This window comes from Mesoplodon densirostris, chromosome 10, assembly GCF_025265405.1.
Source record: "Mesoplodon densirostris isolate mMesDen1 chromosome 10, mMesDen1 primary haplotype, whole genome shotgun sequence".
In the NCBI taxonomy this organism is placed as follows: Eukaryota; Metazoa; Chordata; class Mammalia; order Artiodactyla; family Ziphiidae; genus Mesoplodon; species Mesoplodon densirostris.
This window is the reverse complement of record NC_082670.1, coordinates 72,358,348-72,383,610: the sequence shown is the minus strand read 5'-3', so window position 1 is coordinate 72,383,610 and position 25,263 is coordinate 72,358,348. Positions and strand designations below refer to the sequence as shown.

The window sequence follows — 25,263 nt, the reverse complement described above, 5'->3', positions numbered from 1 at the left end:
CAAAATTGGAAATGAAAGAGGAGACGTTACAATGGACACCGCAGAAATACAAAGCATCCTAAGAGACTACTACAAGCAACTCTATGCCAATAAAATGGACAACCTGCAAGAAATGGACAAATTCTTAGAAAGGTACAACCTTCCAAGACTGAACCTGGAAGAAATAAAAAATATGAACAGATCAATCACAAGTAATGAAATTGAAACTGTGATTAAAAATCTTCCAACAAAGTCCAGGACCAGACGGCTTCACAGGCGAACTCTATCAAACATTTAGAGAAGAACTAACACCTATCCTTCTGAAACTCTTCCAAAAAATTGCAGAGGGAGGAACACTCCCAAACTCATTCTACAAGGCCACCATCACCCCAATACTGAAACCACACAAAGATACTACAAAAAAAGAAAGTTACAGACCAGTATCACTGATGAATATAGATGCAAAAATCCTCAACAAAATACTAGCAAATGGAATCCACAACACATTAAAAGGATCATACACCATGATCAAGTGGGATTTATCCCAGGGATGCAAGGATTCTTCGATATACGCAAATATGATACACCATATTAAGAAACTGAAGAATAAAAACCATATGATCATCTCAATAGATGCAGAAAAAGCTTTTGACAAAATTCAACACCAATTTATGATAAAAACTCTCCAGAAAGTGGGCATAGAGGGAAACTACCTCAACATAATAAAGGCGATATACAACAAACCTACTGCAAACATCATTCTCAATGGTGAAAAACTGAAAGCATTTCCTCTAAGATCAGGAACAAGACAAGGATGTCCACTCTCACCACTATTATTCAATATAGTTTTGGAAGTCCAGCCACAGCAATCAGAGAAGAAAAAGAAATAAAAGAAATACAAATTGGAAAAGGAGAAATAAAACTGTCACTGTTTGCAGATGACATTATACTACACATAGATATTCCTAAAGATGCCACCAGAAAACTACTAGAGCTAATCAATGAATTTGGTAAAGCTGCAGGACACAAAATTAATGCACAGAAATCTCTTGTATGCCTATACACTAATAACGAAAGATCAGAAAGAGAAATTAAGGAAAAGGAAACATTCCATTCACCACTGCAACAAAAAGAATAAAATACCAGGGCTTCCCTGGTGGCGCAGTGGTTGAGAGTCCGCCTGCCAATGCAGGGGACACGGGTTCCTGCCCCGGTCCGGGAAGATCCCACATGCCTCAGAGCGACTGGGCCCGTGAGCCGTGGCCACTGAGCCTGCGCGTCCGGAGCCTGTGCTCCGCAACGGGAGAGGCCACAACAGTAAGAGGCCCGCGTATCACAAAAAAAAAAAAAAAGAATAAAATACCTTGGACTAAACCTACCTAAGGAGTAAAAGACCTGTACTCAAGAAACTATAAGACACTGATGAAAGAAATCAAAGATGACAAAAACAGATGGAGAGATATACCATGTTCTTGGATTGGAAGAATCAATATTGTGAAAATGACTATTCTACCCAAAGCAATCTACAGATTCAATGCAATCTCTATGAAATTACCAATGGCATTTTTTACGGAACTAGAACAAAAAAATCTTAAAATTTGTATGGAGACACAAAAGACCCCTAATAGCCAAAGCAGTCTTGAGGGGAAAAAATGGAGCTGGAGGAATCAGACTCCCTGACTTGAGACGACACTACAAAGCTACAGTAATCAAGACAATATGGTACTGGCACAAAAACAGAAATACAGATCAATGGAACAGGATAGAAAGCCCAGAAATAAACCCATGCACCTATGGTCAACTAATCTATGACAAAGGAGGCAACGATATACAATGGAGAAAAGACAATCTCTTCAATAAGTGGTGCTGGGAAAACTGGATGGCCACATGTAAAAGAATGAAATTAGAACACTCCCTAACACCATACACAAAAATAAACTCAAAATGGATTAAAGACCTAAATGTAAGACCGGACACTATAAAACTCTTAGAGGAAAACATAGGAAGAACAATCTGAAATAAATCACAGCACCCACCTTTTTTGACCCACCTCCTAGAGTAATGGAAATAAAAACAAAAATAAACAAATGGAACCTGATGAAACTTAAAAGCTTTTGCACAGCAAAGGAAACTATAAACAAGACGAAAAGACAACCCTCAGAATAGGAGAAAATATTTCCAAATGACTCAACAAACAAAGGATTAATCGCCAAAATATATAAACATCTCATTAGCTCAATATTAAAAAAACAAACAACACAATTAAAAAATGGGCAGAAGGGCCTCCCTGGTGGCGCAGTGGTTAAGAGTCCGCCTGCCGATGCAGGGGATACGGGTTCGTGCCCCGGTCTGGGAGGATCCCATATGCCGCGGAGCGGCTGGGCCCGTGAGCCATGGCCGCTGGGCCTGCGCATCCGGAGCCTGTGCTCCGCAACGGGAGAGGCCACAACAGTGAGAGGCCCGCATACCGCAAAAAGAAAAAAAAAAAAAAATGGGCAGAAGACCTAAATAGACATTTCTCCAAAGAAGATATACAGATTGCCAACAAGCACATGAAAGTATGCTCAACATCACTGATTATCAGAGAAATGCAAATCAGAACTACACTGAGGTATCACCTCACACCAGTTAGACTGGGCATCATCAGAAAATCTACAAACAAATGCTGGAGAGGGTGTGGAGAAAAGTGAACCCTCTTGCACTGTTGGTGGGAATGTAAATTGATACAGCCACTATGGAGAACAGTATGGAGGTTCCTTAAAAAACTAAAAATAGAACTACCATATGACCCAGCAATCCCACTACTGGGCACATACTCTGAGAAAACCATAATTCAAAAACACACATGCACCCCAATGTTCATTGCAACACTATTTACAACAACCAGGTCATGGAAGCAACCTAAATGCCCACTGACAGACTAACGGATAAAGAAGATGTGGTACATATATACAATGGAATACTACTCAGCCATAAAAAGGAATGAAATCCGGTAATTTTCAGAGACGTGGATGGACCTACAGACTGTCATACAGATTGAAGTAAGTCAGAAAGAGAAAAACAAATATCATATATTAACGCATATATGTGGAATGTAGAAAAATGGTATAGATGAACCAGTTTGCAAGGGAGAAATAGAGACAGATGTAGAGAACAAACGTATGGACACCAAGGGAGGAAAGTGGGGGGTGGGGTGGGGGGGATGAAATGGGAGATTGCAATTGACATATATACACCAATATGTGTAAAATAGACAACTAATAAAAATCTGCTGTACAGTGGCCGCTGAGCCTGTGCGTCCGGAGCCTGTGCTCCACAACGGGAGAGGCCCCAACAGTGAGAGGCCCGCATGCCGCAAAAAAAAAAAAAAAAAAAGCTGCTGTACAAAAAATAAATAAATAAAGTTCAAAAAAAAAAAAATACTGAGCAGAAGAAGAGATAAAATGCCCAGATACATACTTTTACAGATACAAACAATACACACAGTCTGGGCATGAACAAGTAGTAGCTTGGGTTAAGTGAAATGAAAACTAACCTTGTTAAGAAAAAAAGAAAAAATATTTAAAATCTACAGCAAGCATCATACTCAGTGTGAAAGACTGAAAGCTTTTCCTCTAAGATCAGGAACAAGACGAGAATGACTGCTTTCGCCTTTTCAACATAGTGCTAGAAGTTCTAGCCAGAGTAGTAATTGGGCAAGAAAAAGAAAGAAAAGGCATCCAAATATGAAAGGAAGAAATAAAATGATCTCTCTTTGCAGATGACATGATCTTATATGTAGAAAACCTTAAAGAAGGCAATCAAAAAAAATGTTAGGGCTAACAGATGAACTCAGCAGTTGCATGATATAAAATTAACATGCAAAAATACATTAACAATGAACAACACAAAAACAAAATTAAGAAAACAATTCCAAGGACTTTCCTGGTGGTGCAATAGTTAAGAATCCACCTGCCAATGCAGGGGACACGGGTGATCCCTAATCCGGGAAGATCCCACATGCTGCAGAGCAACTAAGCCCATGTGCCAGAACTACTGAGTCTGCGCTCTAGAGCCCGCGAGCCACAGCTACTGAGCTCTCGCGCCACAACTACTGAAGCCCGCTCACTCTAGGGCCCATATGCTGCAACTACTGAGCCCGCATGCTGCAACTACTGAAGCCCACGCACCTAGAGCCGTGCTCCACAAGAGAAGCCACCGCAACGAGAAACCCATGCACTTCAATGAAGAGTAGCCCCCGCTCACTGCAACTAGAGAAAGCCCATGTGCAGCAACACAGACCCAACGCAGCCAAAAATAAAAATAATAATAATAATAAATAAAGACACCCTAAGTAAATGTAAAGCATCCGTGATCACTGACTGGAAGAATTAATATTGTTAATATGACAATACTACCTAAAGCAATCTACAAATTCAGTGCAATTCCTGTCAAAATCCCAATGGCACTTTTTGTAGAAACAGAAAAATTCTTCCTAAAATTCAAATGGAATCTCAAGGGACCCCAAAGAGGCAAAACAAACTTGAAAAAGAAGAACAAAGTGGGAGTACTCACACTTCCTGATTTCAAAACCTGCTACAGGGCTTCCCTGGTGGCACAGTGGTTGAGAGTCCGCCTGCCGATGCAAGGGACACGGGTTCATGCCCCGGTCCGGGAGGATACCACATGCCGCGGAGCGGCTGGGCCCATGAGCCATGGCCGCTGAGCCTGCGTGTCCGGAGCCTGTGCTCCGCAACGGGAAAGGCCACAACAGTGAGAGGCCCACGTACCGCAAAAAAAAAAAAAAAAACCTGCTACAAACCTGCTACCACAACAGTGTGGTACTGGCATAAAGACAGACATATCAGCATAAAGATAGAGCCCAAAAATAAACCATCAAATATATGGCCAAATGATTTCAAACAAAGGTGCTAAGACCATTCAATGGGAAAGACAGACTTTTCAACAAACGATGCTGAGAAAACTGGACATCCATATACAAAAGAATGAAGCTGGACCTTTACCTTATGCCATATGCAAAAATTAACTCAAAATAGATCAAAGGCCTAAATGTAAAAGCTAAAACTATAAAACTCTTAGAAGGAAACATGGGGGAAAGCCTCATGATGGATTTGACCATGATTTCTTGAATATGACACCAAAAGCACAAATGACAAAAGAAAACATAAATTAGACTGTGTAAAAATTTAAAACTTCTGTACATCAAAGGACACTGTAACAGAGTGAGAAGGCAAACCATGAAATGGGAGAAAATATCTGTAAACCATGTATCTGATAAGGAATTAATATCCAGAATATATAAAGAGCTACAAACTAACAACAGCAACAAAAATCTATTTTAAAATGGGCAAAGTACTTGAATAGACGTTTCTCCAAAAACAACACACAAATGGCCAATAAGCACATGAAAAGACGCTCAACATCACTAATTATTAGGAAAAATGCAAATCAAAACCACAATGAGGGACTTCCCCGGTGGCACAGTGGTTAGGAATCCACCTGACGGTGCAGGGGACACAGGTTCAAGCCCTGGTCCAGGAAGATCCCACATGTCACGGAGCAACTAGGCCCGTGCACCACAACTACTAAGCCTGTGCTCTAGAGCCCACGAGCCACAACTACTGAGCCCACATGCCACAGCTACTGAAGCCCATGCACCTAGACCCTGTGCTCCACAACAAGAGAAGCCACCGCAATGAGAAGTCCGCACACCAAAAGTAAGAGTAGCCCCCACTCACCACAACTAGAGAAAGTTCGCGTTCAGCAGCGAAGACCCAATGCAGCCAAATATAAATAAATAAATAAATAAATAAATAAATAAATAAATAAATAAATAAATAAAATTTTAAAACTGCAATGAAATACCACTTCACACCCATTTGGATGGCCATTTATAGAAACATTTTTTTAAAAGACAGAAAACAACAAGTATTAGCAAGGATGTAAAGAGACTGGAATCCTCATGCATTGCTGATGGCAAAGTAAAATGGTGCAGGCACTGCAGAACACAGCGTGATGGTTCCCCCAAAAAACTAAACATAGAATTACCAAATGGTAAGCAATTCCACTCCTATCCAAAGGATTTAAAACAGGGAGTCAAACAGAAACTTGGATGCCAAATGTTCATTATAGTATTATTCACAATTTCTACCAAAAGGTAGAAACAACCCAAGTGTCCATCAACAAAGAACGGGTAAACAAAATGTGGTACATACATAAAATGGGATATTTCTCCAACGAAAATATACAGATAGCCAATAAGCACATGAAAAGATGCTCAACATCACTAATCACTAGGGAAATGCAAATCAAAACCATAGTGAGATACCACTTCACACCCATTAGGATGGCTATTATCAAAAAATAAGAAGTGTTGGACCTCCCTGGCAGTCCAGTGGTTAAGACTACATGCTTCCAATGCAGGGAGCATGGGTTCGATCCCTGGTCAGGGAACTAAGATCCCACATGCCACACGGTGTGGCCAAAAAATAAGTGTTGGAGAGGATGTGGGACTCTCACGAGTTGTTGGTGGTAATGTAAAATTGTACAACTGATGTGGAAAATAGGTGATTTCTCAAAAAGTTAAACATGAATTACCATTTGATCCAGCAATTCCAATGCTAGGTATACACCAAGAGATCCGAAAATAGGGACTCTAACAGATACTTGCACACTAATATTCATAGCAGCTTAATTCATAAGAGCCAAAAGGTGGAAACTACCTGAGTGTACAACAACAGATGAATGTATAAATAAATGTGATATATACTCACACAATGGGGTATTATTCAGATATAAAAAGGAATGAAATTTTGATGCCTGCTACAACATGCACGAACCCTGAAAATGTTATGCTAAGTAAAATAAGCCGAATACAAAAAGACAAATATTGTATGATTCCATTTATATGAGGTATCTAGAATAATCAAATTCACAGAGACAGAAAGTAGAATAGAGGTTACCTGGAGCGGCAGGGAGGGGTATAGAGTTTTTGTTTGGGATGATAAAAAGAGCTCTGGAAATAAATAGTAGTGATAGTTATACAACAATTTGAATGTATTTAATGCCACTAAATTGTACACTTAATCTGGGTAAATTGTAAATATCAGGGTGAAGAATTAACCAATTAAAACAGTTCATTACTCTACATAACTAACACAGAAACCTGCTATGGTTTCTGAGAAAGCAAATCAATAAAAACAATGAGTGCTTTGTGGGACAACCACAGTCTCATTACCTACAATCATACACCATTGTCTTATCAGAGCTTAAATATTCCAGTATGTTTAAATGTATCAGAAGTTTTTCTTTTCAAACAGTTCCTTCCCTCCATCCATAATGGTCCAAGCACCCCTAAGGGGAAACTGCAGCCACCCAGAGGGGAAACTGCTCTGCATGGAGCAAATCTGCATTAGGCTCTATCACTCCCAGAGCACTGCCTCTGTTCCAAAGCCAGGCATTCCTACAGTGCCCAGCCCTGGCCATGAGTCAGAAAGTTCTTTTAACAGGTCTAAGTTTTTCATAAAGGCACTGAATTTCACTCCAATAGAAAGGAAAGGAGCCACTTTAGTTTTTCATAGAGTTGATTACCCAGTTTCCCTTGAACAAGTTCAATTCGGGTCTAGCTTGAAAAGGTATGGCTGGGGAAAGAAGCAAACAGCAAAGAGTGGCTGGCAAACAGGAAAAGGAAGCGAATGACACTGGAAGTAGCTACAGAGAACAGAAATGTACAGAGATAGAAAGAATACCAAAACAAAACAAAAATACCATTTCAAGTCACTAATAGCGAGTCGAAGAGTCTCACATATCCCCCCTCCCCGACCACCACCACCACCACCAAATTCCCAGAGAGCATCACAGCCAGATGAGAAAAGGAGCAAACAAACAAGAGAACCACTAACTGGAATTAGTGATCTTCCCAGGGATTTCAGTGAGGAAGCAAACAAGTATCACTGTATCAAAGTCATAATCACTTATTTGTATTAACAATATCAAATAGTCAGAAAGTTCAATTAAACAAATGATGCCCAAGAAGTTGAAATGGTAGTACAGGATACTTTATTTTTGTAATGCCTGAGAATTTATTCCTCTTAAGCATGTTATCAATTTTGAAATTTTTGAAGATGCAAATTTGTGGAGAAAATAATGCCCTATACTGACAAGGGTGCAGAGAAACAAGTACCCTCACTGTCTGGCAATAGTTAATTTCTAATGACCAACTGCTCAGAAGTAGGAGATTAGGTAAATTATAGTACCTAATAGTACCTAATGGAACAGCAGTCATTAAAACAATGACATTCCAGACATAAGAAAATGTTCATAGTATAGCAGATTTAAAATAAAAGACTGTTGGGACTTCTCTGGTGGTCCAGTGGTTAAGACTCCATGCTTCCACTGCAAGGGGCGTGGTTTTGATCCCTGGTCAGGGAACTAATATTCCACATGCTGCATGGCCAATAAATAAATTACTTGAGTTTTAAAAATAAAATAAAATAAAATACTGAATGACAATATAAACAGTATAGTCCTAAATTTATTTTAAATGCCTGCATCAGAAAAAAAGACTAGAAAGATATGCCAGTGTGTTGAGAGGGGTTATGTCTGGGTAACAAAAATAAGATATCACCCTTATTTTCTTTTTTGTGTATTTTTCTACAGTTACTGACGTGTCTATAATGAATATATATCTTATGTAATCAGAGGGGAAATGTTACACAGAAAAAGCTCAAATGTATTCAACATATTGAATTCAGTACAGGGAAGAATGGAACATATTATCTTTTACTATAAAAAAATCCAACAAAAAAATATTCTCTTGGTGCTTTTAAAGGTTTAACCTTGAGTTCTATGGAAAAGTCACTCATCCAAAACACGGCTTCCCCAAAGGTGTCAAACGAAAGAGGTATTTTGGGGTAAATTCAAGTGGCATCCCAATTACCTGCTACAAATTTCCTGAATCACTGTTGTGATAACTGTGAAACTCTAGGCGAGATGGATTCATACTAGAATCCTAAGGCTCCCACCCAAAATCAGTCATCTCAACTCAGCCACAGGCAGTAAACCTTCCTAACAGACTCAAGAAAGAGAAAGGCTCAGGAAAAAAAAGTGTATTCATGATGTCACAGATTTCTAACAACTAAATATTATTAGACTTACAGCCTCCCTTTTAAAATACTATCAGGGGGACTTCCCTGGTGCTCCAGTGGTTAAGACTCCATGATCCCAACGCAGGGGGCCCAGGTTCAATCCCTGGTCAGGGAAGTAAGATCCCATATGTTGCAACTAAACCCACATGCTGCAACTAGAGAAGCCCACGCGCCGCAACGAAGGCCCAGTGCAGCCAAAATAAATAAATAAATAAAATTTTTAAAATAAAATACTATCAGGATTAACAAAGCAAAATAAAACTTTTCACTAGGTTGGACTCCTAATTAAGCATTTATCGATCCCTCACTATGTGCTAGGTGCTGGGGTTACAAACACCAAGACAAAATTCCTTGTCCTGGAGAAGCTCAATCCCCTGAGGCAAAGACATGCAATTAAGCATGATCTAAAGGGATAAGTGCCATACTAGAAGTTGGTACCAACTGCTGTAGGAGCAAGAAGCAATGCCTATTATTGGGCAGAGCTGGGGAAGGCATCAAAGAGAAGATGACATTTCAGCTTTTTAAGGTGGCATTCCCCAGGCAGAGAAAGGTAGTCACTGCATTCCTGTCATATTATAACAACCAAGCAAAGCGACAAAGGTAGGAGAGTTTTAGGCTTGTCTGGAAAAGGGTGAGCTGTCCAGCATATCTAAAGTGTAGGGAATGTGGAAAGAACATCAGAAACAAAACTCAAGTTTCATGCCACCCTTCCTCCTATACATGAAGATGAAAATGGACTTCAGATCTTTTTAAGGCTAATATACCTTTATCACTCCCCACACTTAAAAGGCCACACAGACTTTAGCAGCATCCTTCCTCTTTGGCCATAGACCACAGTCTGGCCAGGAGTACATCCTAACCCCAAACACTATCAGGTTCACAAAGGTGGCACAGCTGGCACTGTCACGAAGCATTCAGTAAGTCATCCTGATAATTCGCATTCAAAACACAACATAACAAAAACTACTCCTTTATAAACTGGACACTTCCCTCTAGGTAATGAAATTTTTTTCCTATTCTGTTCAACATTTTTACCAGCCACTTGGAAAAGGACAGAAGACAGGTTTATCAACTGTGTAGGTGAAACTTCAAGGAAGAGATGATAATATGTGGGATGAAACTCAAGCTACAAAAAAGACTTGACAAGTTGTACTAATGAGCCAAATACAGAGAGCCCACCCCCCATTTAGGACCAACAGTGTCAAGCCAAATATGCTCCCCCTCAATGAAATGTAATGAAAATAAATGTAAAATCTTTTTTAAATGAAACTAAAATTTTACATTTATGTTTATTATCAATAGCACACATTCAGGATGGAGATCTAGCTTTACTTCACTTAATATGCAGTAAAATCTAGAGTTTAGCTGTTATAAAACCAGTATGAGTAATTAGTGTGAAATGGCAGCTCAAAAGTCTCCGAATATCAGGCTTTATACCACATTAACAAAAAACATCCAACTCAATGCTAAAATACATGTATAAAACCTTCTATATGCCTGGTACTGAGTTATGTCTGTCAAGAACACAAAGATACAGCTGACCCTTGAACAACACAGGTTTGAACTGTGCAGGTCCATTTATACACAATTTTTTTCAATAAATATAATACCTGGATTTTCATGTTATAGATCTTTAAATTAACTAAGTGTGGGGAAAAGTTTGCATTTAATTAGAGATCACAATATGTGGAATCAAAAGAACTAGGGTTTGAGTTCTGATTCCATCCAAACTGTTTCAGCTTCCTGCCCTTGGGTGAGTCATTTTATCATCTCCTTTGTTTTTGAGGCCAAAAAAGCAGAACACAGATTTTTGACTGTGTGAGGTGTTGGCGCTCCAACCCCTGCATTGTTCAAGGGTCAACTGTAAATATGGCAAAATCCCCACTTTTTAAGAGTTCATAGCCTAAATCAGAGTTAACCATGGGTCAAAAAAATCAATTGCGCTGCCACCAATTTTTTTGTGTGTGTGTGGTACATGGGCCTCTCACCGCTGTGGCCTCTCCCGTTGCGGAGCACAGGCTCCAGACACACAGGCTCAGCGGCCATGGCTCACGGGCCCAGCCGCTCCGCGGCATGCGGGATCTTCCCAGACCGGGGCACGAACCCGTGTCCCCTGCATCGGCAGGCGGACTCCCAACCACTGCACCACCAGGGAAGCCCGCCACCAATATTTTTTGATGAAACAGAAATGAATAGAAACATCAGAGTACACTCTACAAAATACTATACCATGAAACTTTTGTTTAACTTTTTCATGTGTCTGTATAGTATAAACATACACACATAAGAGATAATAATTTTAGTTGTATTTCTTATTGTAGATCATAGTCAAAAGTTGGAAGGACATTAACCTAATGGAAGAGGACAGAATAAATATACCACTGTAAGATGTAAAGTATCATAGAATAAAATCTGTTTGGAGAAAGAAAGGGGTATGGTCAAGGTAGAAAAAGATTTACAAAGATAGTTAATACATGATAGAAGCCTTAACAGATAGGAAAGAATCTGAGAGATGAAGATGGGGTGGGGGGAGGCACCCCACATAGAAAGAATATGAACAGAGACATGATGCAGCAAATAACAAGAAGTTTTTAATAGATGGCAAGCAGTCCTGGCACACGGCAGCACTGGTATAATTAAGTCCAGACAGAAGGACTCGGGGAAAGTTCAGTTTGGCTAAAGTGTAAAATACAAGCAAGTCAGCAGATGAGGCTGAAAAAGCAAATTTGAGCCATAACATGCAAGTGCTGGGCACACAGTAAACACTTAATGAATGTTAGCTATTCCACTGGTCTTACTTAGCTCTGGAGCCTTAAACCATATTATCTCTAAGATCCCTTACAATACTAAAATTTTATGAATTACTGAAAGGCTATGATGAAAGTTATTTATATGTAAACACAGAACACAAACTTATAAGAAATTACAAGGAGTCTATTCAGCAAGGAAGAATGTTCTCATCACAGCTGTCTAACAATAAAATGGGCTGTCTCAAAAAGTGGTGAGGGCACTGTCACTAGATGTATTTGAAGAAAGGTCAAAGTATGATACTAAGTCTGTAATATAAAGTTCTTCATTTATCATACATTAATTCTTCCATCAATTTTTGTTCTCATTCATCAATCAACAAGAGCTCATGAATGAGTTCTAAAGAGAGAGGGAGAAACAGATGGAAGCAGGAGGTTGAGATTTTATTCCATTGTAGATAAGTAGAAAAACAGGAAGTTTCTGAATGACATTTCCCAACATAGTGATTATCCTTACTAGAGTATCCTAGTGTGTGATATAGCAAGTCAACTGCAGTTACTTGGGCCACAGTTAAAATAATTTGGCAACGTACTTATGAAAAAAATTTTTAAGTTCCCAGAACCTTTATGTGGAAAAAAATCTTGCTTTTCTATACAAAATCTATCAAGAGGGTATATACAAGAGTCTTTAGAGCATAATCATAATAAACAGGTTTGTTCATTATGGTAAAAGTACAACATTGGAATAAAGCCCTAATATAGCATATCCAATAATGCTTATACATTGGGAATAAATTCAGATCATTCTTATCTTCAAGAATAAAGACACAAGAATTCAAAAAAAAATCATAATACAAACTATTAAAAATTGAAATTCAGCACCAATGTAAAAGTATGGTATGAATATAAAGCACTTCCAACCTCAATGACCATTCTTTTGAGACATCATGCTTCAGAACGTGTCTAAAAATGATAGAAAATGGTGTCACGTTTACAATTAAGCTTTATGTTTCTAAAGCATATTCTCTCATAACACTGCATGATAAAATTAACCATAACATTTGAATAGTCTATAGAATATTGTTGCATATTGACTTTCCTGTTAAAATATTGATCATTTCCTGCTGATTATTTCCTGCTTGCTTTACAGAATGGCAGATCAAAACAAAGCCATCTCGGTCTAAGAAGGCACTCAATAAATGTTTGCTGAAATCAACTTCTTTCTTCCCTACTAACAATGTCTTTAAAAGAGGGCAATAGTACCCAACATACTCCTCAAGGCTGTTAAAAACCTGCCTTATGAATTGTCATGCCTTGAATCTGTACTCATCAGCAATGCAAATCATATATTCAGAAGCAGAACGATAAATACTATGTAGTCTTATAAAAATGCTTAATATAGAAATAAAATTCCTTAAATATAACTATCCAATTTAAATCTGAAGTCTGTTAAAAAGGCCTTATTTTTTTGAGCCAGAGACATACACTGCTGACAAATTCTTTTCAGAGGCAACATGGTGTGATGAAAGCAGCTGTGGATTAGAATAGAATCCCCAAGTTCTAGGTTGAAGTCTCAAATTGGCACTTAGTTGGCTTAAGTATCTTAGATCAGTCACTTAATTTCTTTCAGTTAAAGTTTCTTTGTCATCTGTTTAAAAAAAAAAAAAAAGGAGCTTTACGGTGTAAAGCTCAAGCAGAATCACGATGTGGAAGTTCCCTGTAAACACTAAACCCCTGATCATAAAACATCAAGCACATCCTCACTTTTCAGGGCAAAATAAAGTCCTGGGTTTATGATGTCTTCTCTACTCCTAGTGGATGCCTTTACCTCTGAGCAATAAAGATACAGGGCCTTTTCCAAGGCTTCAAAGGCTGGGATTTCCTTACAGAGCAAGTAACTAAAGAGCCCACTGCCCTCGCACTATTTCACTGAGTTGTAGCCCATATACCAACAGATTTAGTGAAATTCTGTGAACACTGGTTCTTTCAGATGTGGTTTCATGGACCTATTCCCTTCCCACCTTCATATGCCTCTGCACCACAGGATCATTAGAAGTTAAATTTCTTTTAAGGATTCAGGGCTTTTTTTAAGTGTTGTGTTTTTTTGTTTGTTTGTTTTTCCTATCTGGGGAAAATCAAGCAGAAGGAAATCAGGTAAAAGTAAGGCAGAAAATATGCATTGTTTTTAAATTAGAAAAAAATAAATATGACATTACAAAACTAAAATAGAAGGTAATCTGGTTGGTAATGAGGAAATTTTTTCATGGTCTGCTAAGTGGGGATTAGAAAAGAATAAGCAATAAATGCTCTGAATTATTACAAAATTTACCTCAGGACAGGAGAATAAACAAGATGACATTAGGAAGCAGCTTTCACTGCTAAGATGCCAAACTAACACACATGTACTCAAATCTCTGCGGCTATTCTACTCTAGGAATTTAATTTACAAACTCTTGTTTCATTTGTTGGTGGTGTTTACTGCTGCTGCTGTTAGAGGATGGGAAAAGTATTTTCTTGGTCTTCAGTTTCTATATTTGGTAGTTTGGGTGCAGTCAATATGGGAAAAGACAGGTGTTTCACAAAAATGGTTGCATTTTTCTCACCTAATTCACTCTAGAATAGGAAGCTTCTTGAAAAGGTAAAATAAAGAATGGTTAAGATGCAGGACTTTCCAAGCATTTATGGCAACAGAAAGAAAAGCAGAGAATCTCTAAGAGGAAGAGACATAAGGAGTCAGAACACAGGCTAGAAGGGTTCAGTAAAGAACAGCTCCTTGTGATACTAGAGATGGACAGTAAGAGAGTCAAGTATATGGCAAAAATATTGCCCATTGCCAGGAAGAAAATTAAGGGGAATATTTAATTGTTAAGGGACAAAAAAGGATTAACAACCTCTGAGATCCAATTTCATCATCTGTGTAATGAAGATAACATTAAGACTGCTCTGGGGATCTACACGGTATAACATAAGTGAGAATCCCCAACACACTGACTGGTCCATCATTGATCTTCAAAAAAGGGTAGTTTCCTCCCCTTCCTCTAAACTCAGTCACAGAATATTACAATGGAAAGGGAAGCTCAGATATTGCCTAGTCCTAAGCAAATAAATCAAATAATTTGAAAGTGTTATAACTTGTACAGAATTTCTATATCATAAATTTTAAAGGCATTAAGATATTACTACATGATCTCAAAAACCTAACCAATGTCAAATAAGATGAACAGCTGCACTGGGAGAAACTCCCTTGCACTGCTGCAGCAGAGGACTCCTTCCCTCACCCACATCCAAGCAATTTATACAAATTGGTGGGAAAAAGATAAATTTTCCCTCCTTGCTGTAAGGATTATGGGTTAGCAAGCAGAGATAGAAATCTGTGCTCCATGCTGCGCATAAAAATCAGTTGAAATCTGAAACATTTTCTCATAGGAATAATGATAATGTTTAGATTTTCTTTTTTTATTTATTTTTATTTATTTATTTATTTTATCTTTGGCTGTGTTGGGTCTTCGTTGCTGTGTGTGGGCTTTTCTCTAGTTGCAGCGAGTGGGGGCTATTCTTCGTTGCAGTGCACAGGCTTCTCATTGCGGTGGCTTCTCTTGTTGTGGAACACAGGCTCTAGGCGTGCAGGCTTCAGTAGTTGTGGTACGTGGGCTCGGTACTTGTGGTTCACGGGCTCTAGAGCGCAGGCTCAGTAGTTGTGGTGCACAGGCTTAGTTGCTCTGTGGCATGTGGGATCTTCCCAGACTAGGGCTCGAACCCGTGTCCCCTGCATTGGCAGGCGGATTCTTAACCACTGCACCACCAGAGAAGTCCAATGTTTAGATTTTCAACCTAACAATTAAACAATGCAGCTAACATACCATTTTTAATTGACTATTTTTCTCACTGTAAGTACAATATTTAGGCTCTTTATAGACTGAACTGGCTTTTATGAAAAGACCTAGGAGTGTAGCCCTGAAATGCTTATGGAAAAAACATATTGAGTGTGAACAATCTACACAAGAACTTTTAGACCATAGCTGAGGAAGGGATAGTAGAAGAAAGCTGTGAGAGAAGATGATAGAGACTTTCTGTGTTTGGCAGAAAGGGCAAATAAATTACACTAAATCACAGCTGCTAATGTCTTCAGAATAACTGTCTCTCTCATTTAACAAGCATTTAAGTCCTACCCTGTGCCCAATGCTGTACCCCTCCACAGAAAAAAATTTTTCTAAAGCTAAACCCACAGTCCAAGGAATGCAAAAATTTCCTTCCATCTTCCTGAGTAAATCACACACCAAATCCTAGTGCTTTGAGATTCACATATGCCTATCTTGATTACCCTGCATTGCCTCCATCTCAGAACCAACACACCTGAGGAAATGCCTAGTGTTATTACTCTAAGTACTGTACTAAGGGGAAAAGGAGAAATTAACATTTATTAAGCATTTGGTATGCTCTCATTTGATTTTCACAACCCTGTAGGTAAATATTATCCCCAATTTACACATTAAGAAAATGATGTTAAATAACTTGCCCACAACACCAGTAAAAAGAAGCCAGGACTCAGAAATCTGCCAATTCCACTACTCACAGGTTCCGACCCAGCAGGAAAGAAAGTATCACTTAGGTGCCACTGGACAGTTGACCACTTTCACATCAGTTATTTGTTATTCTAGTTAAGCAGGTCTGAGAGCAAGTTACAGAAAAGATAAACCATCAACTCTTCACATCACAAAATGTATTTAGTATTTAGGGAATGCTCTAAGAGAAAGGATAAAATGTTCCCAGAGGTGAATCCCGGCTCTTCACATCATTTCCCAATCCCATTTCAACAGAGACTCTAGCACTAGGGCTCCTTTTATCACTTCCATCCTAGCTTATATCATTATGCCCTTAGAGCACAGCTAATTTAAAACTTCAGAAAGTTACCTTTCAAAACAAGATTTTCTACCAGCACAGATCTCTCTGCAGGTCCTTAAATTTAAATACATTCAGTTTCCACATAATTCGCCTGATGGTATTCCTAAACGTTTGTCACCACTGACAGTTTATTTTGTAGGGAACTGTGAACTAAACCTTGATTGAGCTGCAGTAAACACGGGAAACAAAAGTCTGTGTTTAGACAGATCTCCCCATCTAAAATTTTCCATTAAAACTTAGGCAGAAAAAAAAACCTGTACACTCATTTTTCTATCTGTTTCTAACTGAATGACAGGTGACACAATAATGCAGTGTGGCTGAACTCCTCTCTCATGTTATCGCCACAAAACACTAACACTATAAAAGTAAAAGTAATATTCAATCCCTTAAATTATTGAATATGCCTTTTAAAGAAGTTGAGTATTATAAGAATTATTTAGCTTCTGGAGTTTAACACTTGTAACAGATAAAAAGAGGATTCTAAGAGGAATAATGGTCTCATCTAAAAACAGGTTCGTTTGTTTCTTAACAAAACCGTGACTGTAATATACACTAAACATTGGGACATGTGCAAAAACACTTCCTATTTTAAGTAATAATTATTTATAATATTGAAGGCAAAACAAACTAAAACGGATCAAACATTTCCAGTCAAATGTCTGCAAAATTCTGAACTGGAAAAATGATGTCAACGTATTTTATCCCTTTTTTTTCCCTAAGGCTCCACTCCAAAAATAAAGAGTCATCGGGCTCATCAACTCAGGTGCAGAAACTCACTAAAATTGAGGTTTAAGAAAGGAGAAAACAGGTTTCCAGAATTTGGCTTCTTCGGTGAAACTGCCCTATGCCCCACACCAAAAACCTCGGGGAGCCTCTGGGGCCCTGCCCACCCCTCCCTCCGGCCGCACCTGCCGAGGCCGCGCTGCCAGCGCCCCCTGCCGCCCTCCCCGCGCCCAGGGACCCACTCCCACCCCCGCGCCTCGCGCCCGCGCCGCCCCCACCCCGCGCACACCCCGCGCCGAGGCCGCGCAGCCTGCGGGCAGCGGCGGGAGGCGCGCGGGCGCGAATCGAGGCGGGGCCGGCACGAGGCCGAGAGCAAGGGCGCGTCCCCCAAACCCCCGCCGCGGCCAGGCCGGAGCCTCACCTACCTACGCCGTATTTCTCTTCCTCCGTGGGGGTCCACATGGCCGGGCCGGGCGCGACCCCGCGGGCGCGGCGGCGGCCGGGCGACAGCGCGGCGGGGACGGCCGCGGGCCCGGCTGTGGCGCACCGCTAGGCGAGGCGGGGGCGGTCAGGCGGCGCAGGGCAGTGGGCGGCGCATCCCTCACAGGCCGTCCGGGATGCCACCGCCGCCACGCCCGGACCGCCAGGTTCCGCGGACGCCCCAGCAAGGGTTTGCCACCTGTCAGTCCCTGCCGTTCTCACGCCACCGCTCGTTCCTCACAGCTCCGCTGCTCGGCTCCCGGCGCCGCCGCGATTCGGCTCGCCTCAGCGGGCTCGCAGGACGCCCGCGCATGCGCCGCTTCCCGGCGCGCGGGGGCTCGCGCTGCCCGGGCTCGCGCCGCCCGAGCCCGCGCGCGAGCCCACGTGTCGCCGCCGCCGCGCGGCAGCGGAGGGAAATCCGCGAGAGGCGATTGAATGGCTCCGCCGGGGTCAGGACTGGCTCTTAGGCCCAAGGCCCCGGGCGGCAGCAACCGCTGGAGGATGCGGGGTTGGGCAGGTGGGAGTCCCTCGGACCCCCTGGGCTTCGGCGTTCAGTGCCTCCTGCCAGGCACGCCGAGATCCCCGTGAGATCCGCCGGTCGGAGAGGGGAGAGCAGGGAAAGGAGGGAAGGATACCGTTTTAAGACCATCCAGGTGTCATCCACGACGCTGTCACGACCCCATCCCTGGAAAGGTCCCAGGAGCCACCCTGCGCAGCGCCCGGGCCCGCAGGGTGGGGTCGCCGCAGGAGAACCAAGTGGGGCATCCTCGTGCCCCTCGCTCTTAGGTCTCTGGGACTCCTCCTAGGCCGAAGCCGCTAGGGCCTCCTTGGTTCTTGTTTCGCTGAGTTGGCCTGCATAGTAAATGTTTGGGGCCAAAACAATCACTGCAGGCTTCCTAGTAAGGAAGCAGTTGCTCATTGGGTTGGGGGAAGGGGGAGTAGGGAGTAGGGAGGTGTTGTTCCTGCCCTGGGCACCGCCTCTGCTGCTCCTAGGTCTCTCTGCCTTACAGGCCATCCTGAGTTTCCGGTTCGGTCCCGAAACTTTTCTCCTTCTCTCCTCCTTAAGAATCCATTCACTCTTAGGCCTGCAAATATCACCTTGTGACACTAGGTCAACCGCTCAAAGACCAGGAAAGTCCTGGCAGTTGCAGGACTTCTCCTTTCCACCTACATCTGGATTGCATGGTGTTCCTAGCCCAAATCCCAGCATATCCGTACAATTCTGTCACCAGCACTACCAAGTCAAAATCCTGCTGTCATCCCTCACTATCAGTCTTGGGCAATCCCACTCTACAAAGCCCAGCTTAAGGCCTCACCTCCAGAAAACCTTCCCTGATCCTGCAGCTGGCAGACTGGATCCTTCTTTTGCCTGGGGTTCAAGCTGTGTGCCTTTGTGCCTTACTTTTCCTATAAGACTGTCAGCTCCAAAAGGCAAAATCCAGGCTAAAGTCACCTTTCTGGTCCATCAGGACTCAGCCCAGCACCTGACACACACTGTTGAATAGGAAGCAAGACTAATACAAGAATATCTTGGTAATCAACAGACCTTGTTGATTCTTCATTCACAATATTCTTTATGATTGGTAACTCCTCCCAGGCCTAATTGTGTTCACCTGGATTATTGCCACAGACTCCTGACCTATAGACTCCTCCTCCCACCAGTGAAGGCTGCCCACTCCTGCCCCTGGAAAACGTTCCCTAAATGACTGAGTTTCTCAATAGCTAGATATATATTTTTTTGATCCAAGAACATAATAAAAGACATATCATTATTTATGTAGCTGACTATTCCAGGAAGATAGACCCCTGCCCAATGGCCACCATGGAATGTTTACCGCGGAATGAAGGCACATTCCCACAAAGTTTTCTCCAGGGAGCTATCCAGCAAGAGATGCCAAGTTATACTGACCTTCTGAACAACCGTTTTTTTTTTAAAAAAGGAAATTGATTTTCTTTTTTAACATCTTTATTGGAGTATAACTGCTTTACAATGGTGAGTTTCTGCTTTATAACAAAGTGAATCAGTTAACATACACATATGTTCCCATACCCCTTCCCTCTTGCGTCTCCCTCCCTCCCACCCCCTCATCCCACCCCTCTAGGTGGTCACAAAGCACCGAGCTGATCTCCCTGTGCTATGTGGCTGCTTCCCACTAGCTATCTATTTTACGTTTGGTAGTGTATATATGTCCATATATACTTTGGACACTTTGTCACAGCTTACGCTTCCCCCTCCCCATATCCTCAAGTCCATTTGCTAGTAGGTCTGTGTCTTTATTCCCGTTTTGCCCCCAGGTTCTTCATGAACTTTTTTTTTTTTTTAGATTCTATATATATGTGTTAGCATATGGTATTTGTTTTTCTCTTTCTGACTTACTTCACTCTGTATGACAGACTCTAGGTCCATCCACCTCACTACACATAACTCAATTTCGTTTCTTCTTATGGCTGAGTAATATTCCATCATATATATGTGCCACATCTTCTTTATCCATTCATCTGTTGATGGACACTTAGGTTGCTTCTATGTCCTGGCTATTGTAAATAGAGCTGCAATGAACATTGTGGTACATGACTTTTTTTTTTTTTTTTTTTTTGGTATGCGGGCCTCTCACCGCTGTGGCCTCTCCCGCCGCGGAACACAGGCCCTGGATGCACAGGCCCAGCGGCCACGTCCCATGGGCCCAGCCGCTCTGTGGCACATGGGATCCTCCCAGACCGGGGCACGAACCCGCACCCCCTGCATTGGCAGGCAGACTCTCAACCACCGCACCACCAGGGAAGCCCCTACATGACTCCTTTTGAATTATGGTTTTCTCAGGGTATATGCCCAGTAGTGGGATTGCTGGGTCATATGGTAGTTCTGTTTTTAGTTTTTTAAGGAACCTCCATACTGTTCTCCGTAGTGACTGTATCAATTTACATTCCCACCAACAGTGCGGAGTTTCCCTTTTCTCCACACCCTCTCCAGCGTTTATTGTTTGTAGATTTTTTGATGATGGCCATTCTGACAGGTGTGCGATGATATCTCACTGTAGTTTTGATCTGCATTTCTCTAATGATTAATGATGTTGAGCATTCTTTCATGTGTTTGTTGGCAATTGTATATCTTCTTTGGGAAAATGTCTATTTAGGTCTTCTGCCCATTTTTGGATTGGGTTGTTTGTTTTTTTGATATTGAGCTGCATGAGCTGCTTGTATATTTTGGAGATTAATCCTTTGTCAGTTGCTTCATTTGCAAATATTTTCTCCCATTCTGAGGGTTGTCTTTTGGTCTTGTTTATGGTTTTCTTTGCTGTTCAAAAGCTTTTAAGTTTCATTAGGTCCCACTTGTTTATTTTTGTTTTTATTTCCATTTCTCTAGGAGGTGGGTCAAAAAGGATCTTGCTGTGATTTATGTCATAGAGTGTTCTGCCTATGTTTTCCTCTAAGAGTTTGATGGTGTCTGGCCTTACATTTAGGTCTTTAATCCATTTTATTTTTGTGTACGGTGTTAGGGAGTGTTCTAATTTCATACTTTTACATGTACCTGTCCAGTTTTCCCAGCACCACTTATTGAAGAGGCTGTCTTTTCTCCACTGTATATTCTTGCCTCCTTTATCAAAGATAAGGTGACCATATGTGCGTGGGTTTACCTCTGGGCTTTCTATCCTGTTCCATTGATCTATATTTCTGTTTTTGTGCCAGTACCATACTGTCTTGATTACTGTAGCTTTGTAGTATAGTCTGAAGTCAGGGAGTCTGATTTCTCCAGCTCCGTTTTTCTTTCTCAAGATTGCTTTGGCTATTCTGGGTCTTTTGTGTTTACATACAAATTGTGAAATTTTTTGTTCTAGTTCTGTGAAAACTGCCAGTGGTAGTTTGATAGGGATTGCATTGAATCTGTAGATTGCTTTGGGTAGTAGAATCATTTTCACAATGTTGATTCTTCCAATCCAAGAACATGGTATATCTCTCCATCTGTTTGTATCATCTTTAATTTCTTTCATCAGTGTATTATAGTTTTCTGCATACAGGTCTTTTGTCCCCTTAGGTAGGTTTATTCCTAGATATTTTATTTTTTGTTGTTGCAGTGGTAAATGGGAGTGTTTTCTTAATTTCACTTTCAGATTTTTCATCATTAGTGTATAAGAATGCCAGAGATTTCTGTGCATTAATTTTGTATCCTGCTACTTTTCCAAATTCATTGATTAGCTCTAGTAGTTTTCTGGTAGCATCTTTAGGATTCTCTATGTATAGTATCATGTCATCTGCAAACAGTGACAGCTTACTTCTTTTCCAATTTGGATTCCTTTTATTTCTTCTCTGATTGCTGTGGCTAAAACTTCCAAAACTATGTTGAATAATAGTGGTGAGAGTGGGCAACGTTGTCTTGTTCCTGATCTTAGTGGAAATGCTTTCAGTTTTTCACCATTGAGGACGATGTTGGCTGTGGGTTTGTCATATATGGCCTTTATTATGTTGAGGAAAGTTCCCTCTATGCCTACTTTCTGGAGGGTTTTTATCATAAATGGGTGTTGAATTTTGTTGAAAGCTTTCTCTGCATCTATTGAGATGATCATATGGTTTTTCTCCTTCAATTTGTTAATATGGTGTATTACATTGATTGATTTGCATATATTTAAGAATCCTTGCAATCCTGGGATAAACCCCACTTGATCATGGTGTATGATCCTTTTAATGTGCTGTTGGATTCTGTTTGCTAGTATTTTGTTGAGGATTTTTGCATCTATGTTCATCAGTGGTATTGGCCTGTAGTTTTCTTTCTTTGTGACACCTTTGTCTGTTTTTGGTATCAGGGTGATGGTGGCCTCGTAGAATGAGTTTGGGAGTGATCCTCCCTCTGCTATATTTTGGAGGAGTTTGAGAAGGATAGGTGTTAGCTCTTCTCTAAATGTTTGATAGAATTTGCCTGTGAAGCCATCTGGTCCTGGGCTTTTTTTTGTTTGAAGATTTTTAATCACAGTTTCAATTTGAGTGCTTGTGATTGGTCTCTTCATATTCTCTATTTCTTCCTGGTTCAGTCTCGGAAGGTTGTGCATTTCTAAGAATTTGTCCATTTCTTCCAGGTTGTCCATTTTATTGGCATAGAGTTGCTTGTAGTAATCTCTCATGATCCTTTGTGTTTCTGCAGTGTCAGTTGTTACTTTTTTTTCATTTCTAATTCTGTTGATTTGAGTCTTCTCCCTTTTTTTCTTCATGAGTCTGGCTAATGGTTTATCAATTTTGTTTATCTTCTCAAAGAACCAGCTTTTAGTTTTATTGATCTTTGCTATCGTTTCCTTCATTTCTTTTTCATTTATTTCTGATATTATCTTTGTGATTTCTTTCCTTCTGCTAACCTTGGGGGTTTTTTTGTTCTTCTTTCTCTAATTGCTTTAGGTTTAAGGTTAGGTTGTTTATTTGAGATGTTTCTTGTTTCTTGAGGTAGGACTGTATTGCTATAAACTTCCCTCTTAGAACTGCCTTTACTGCATCCCATAGGTTTTGGGTCATCGTGTTTTCATTGTCATTTGTTTCTAGGTACTTTTTGATTTCCTCTTTGATTTCTTCAGTGATCTCTTGGTTATTAAGTAGTGTATTGTTTAGCCTCCATGTGTTTGTATTTTTTACAGATTTTTTTCCTGTAACTGATATCTAGTCTCATAGTATTGTGGTCAGAAAAGATACTTGATATGATTTCAATTTTCTTAAATTTACCAAGGCTTGATTTGTGACCCAAGATATGATCTATCCTGGAGAATGTTCCATGAGCACTTGAGCAGAATGTGTATTCTGTTGTTTTTGGATGGAATGTCCTATAAATATCAATTAAGTCCATCTTGTTTAATGTATCATTTAAAGCTTGTGTTTCCTTATTTATTTTCATTTTGTATGATCTGCCCATTGGTGAAAGTGGGGTGTTAAAGTCCCCTACTATGATTGTTTTACTGTTGATTTCCCCTTTTATGGCTGTTAGTATTTGCCTTATGTATTGAATTGCTCCTATGTTGGGTGCATAAATATTTACAATTTTTGTATCTTCTTCTTGGATCAATCCCTTGATCATTATGTAGTGTCCTTCTTTGTCTCTTGTAATAGTCTTTATTTTAAAGTCTGTTTTGTCTGATATGAGAATTGCTACTCCAGCTTTCTTTTGATTTCCATTTGCATGGAATATCCTTTTCCATCCCCTCACTTTCAGTCTGTACGTGTCCCTAGGTCTGAAGTGGGTCTCTTGTAGACAGCATATATATGGGTCTTGTTTTTGTATCCATTCAGCCAATCTGTGTCTTTTGGTGGGAGCATTTAATCCATTTACATTTAAGGTAGTTATTTTCCTTCTCTTGTGTTTCCTGTCTAGAGAAGTTCCTTTAGCATTTGTTGTAAAGCTGGTTTGGTGGTGCTGAACTCTCTCAGCTTTTGCTTGTCTGTAAAGGTTTTAATTTCTCCATCAAATCTGAATGAGATCCTTGCTGGGCAGAGTAATCTTGGTTGTAGGTTTTTCTCCTTCATCACTTTAAATATGTCCTGCCACTCCCTTCTGGCTTGCAGAGTTTCGGCTGAAAGATCAGCTGTTAACATTATGGGGATTCCCTTGTGTGTTACTTGTTGTTTTTCCCTTGCTGTTTTTAATATTTTTTCTTTGTATTTAATTTTTGATAGTTTGATTAAGATGTGTCTTGGCGTGTTTCTCCTTGGATTTATCCTGTATGGGACTCTCTGTGCTTCCTGGACTTGATTAACTATTTCCTTTTCCATATTAGTGAAGTTTTCAACTATAATCTCTTCAAATATTTTCTCAATCCCTTTCTTTTTCTCTTCTTCTTCTGGGACCCCTATAATTCGAATGTTGGTCCGTTTAATGCTGTCCCAGAAGCCTCTGAGACTGTCCTCAATTCTTTTCATTCTTTTTTCTTTATTCTGCTCTGCAGTAGTTATTTCCACTATTTTATCTTCCAGGTCACTTATCCGTTCTTCTGTGAACAACATTTTAAAAGCTCTTATTTTGTCTTCTAGTTCCACTCCATTGACTGATATATGTGATGACAATCTCAGAGCCTAAGAACTAGTTTTCCCAAAGTTTACTCTCTTATTCCTTGTGTGAATCCATCTTAGATGATGGCTTTCCCATACAAAGACTATCCCAATCCATGACCACACACTTCAGCTTAGGGGTGGGTGGGCTTTAATCCCAACCGGCAAAGGGAGAAGAAAGGGTGCCAAGGTGAGAAGGAGAGAGCATGATAAGTCCCAGGCTCCTACAGTCTTGCTGTTTGCACTAAATTTAGAAAATTGTCTTGAGT

At 40.5% G+C, this 25,263-nt stretch overlaps 1 protein-coding gene across 4 annotated transcripts in view; it reads right to left on the bottom strand.

Moving 5' to 3' along the window:
- The window catches only part of DOCK3 (dedicator of cytokinesis 3), a 422,568-nt gene extending 404,586 nt beyond the window's left edge, over positions 1 to 17,982 (bottom strand). For all 4 annotated transcript variants that reach the window (XM_060109452.1, XM_060109453.1, XM_060109454.1 and 1 more), the window contains exon 1: positions 17,923 to 17,982. In XM_060109452.1, the coding sequence (XP_059965435.1) occupies positions 17,923 to 17,959 (37 nt within the window). In that variant the 5' untranslated portion in view covers positions 17,960 to 17,982. The remainder of the gene's footprint in view (positions 1 to 17,922) is intronic.
- Positions 17,983 to 25,263: the final 7,281 nt, after the last annotated feature.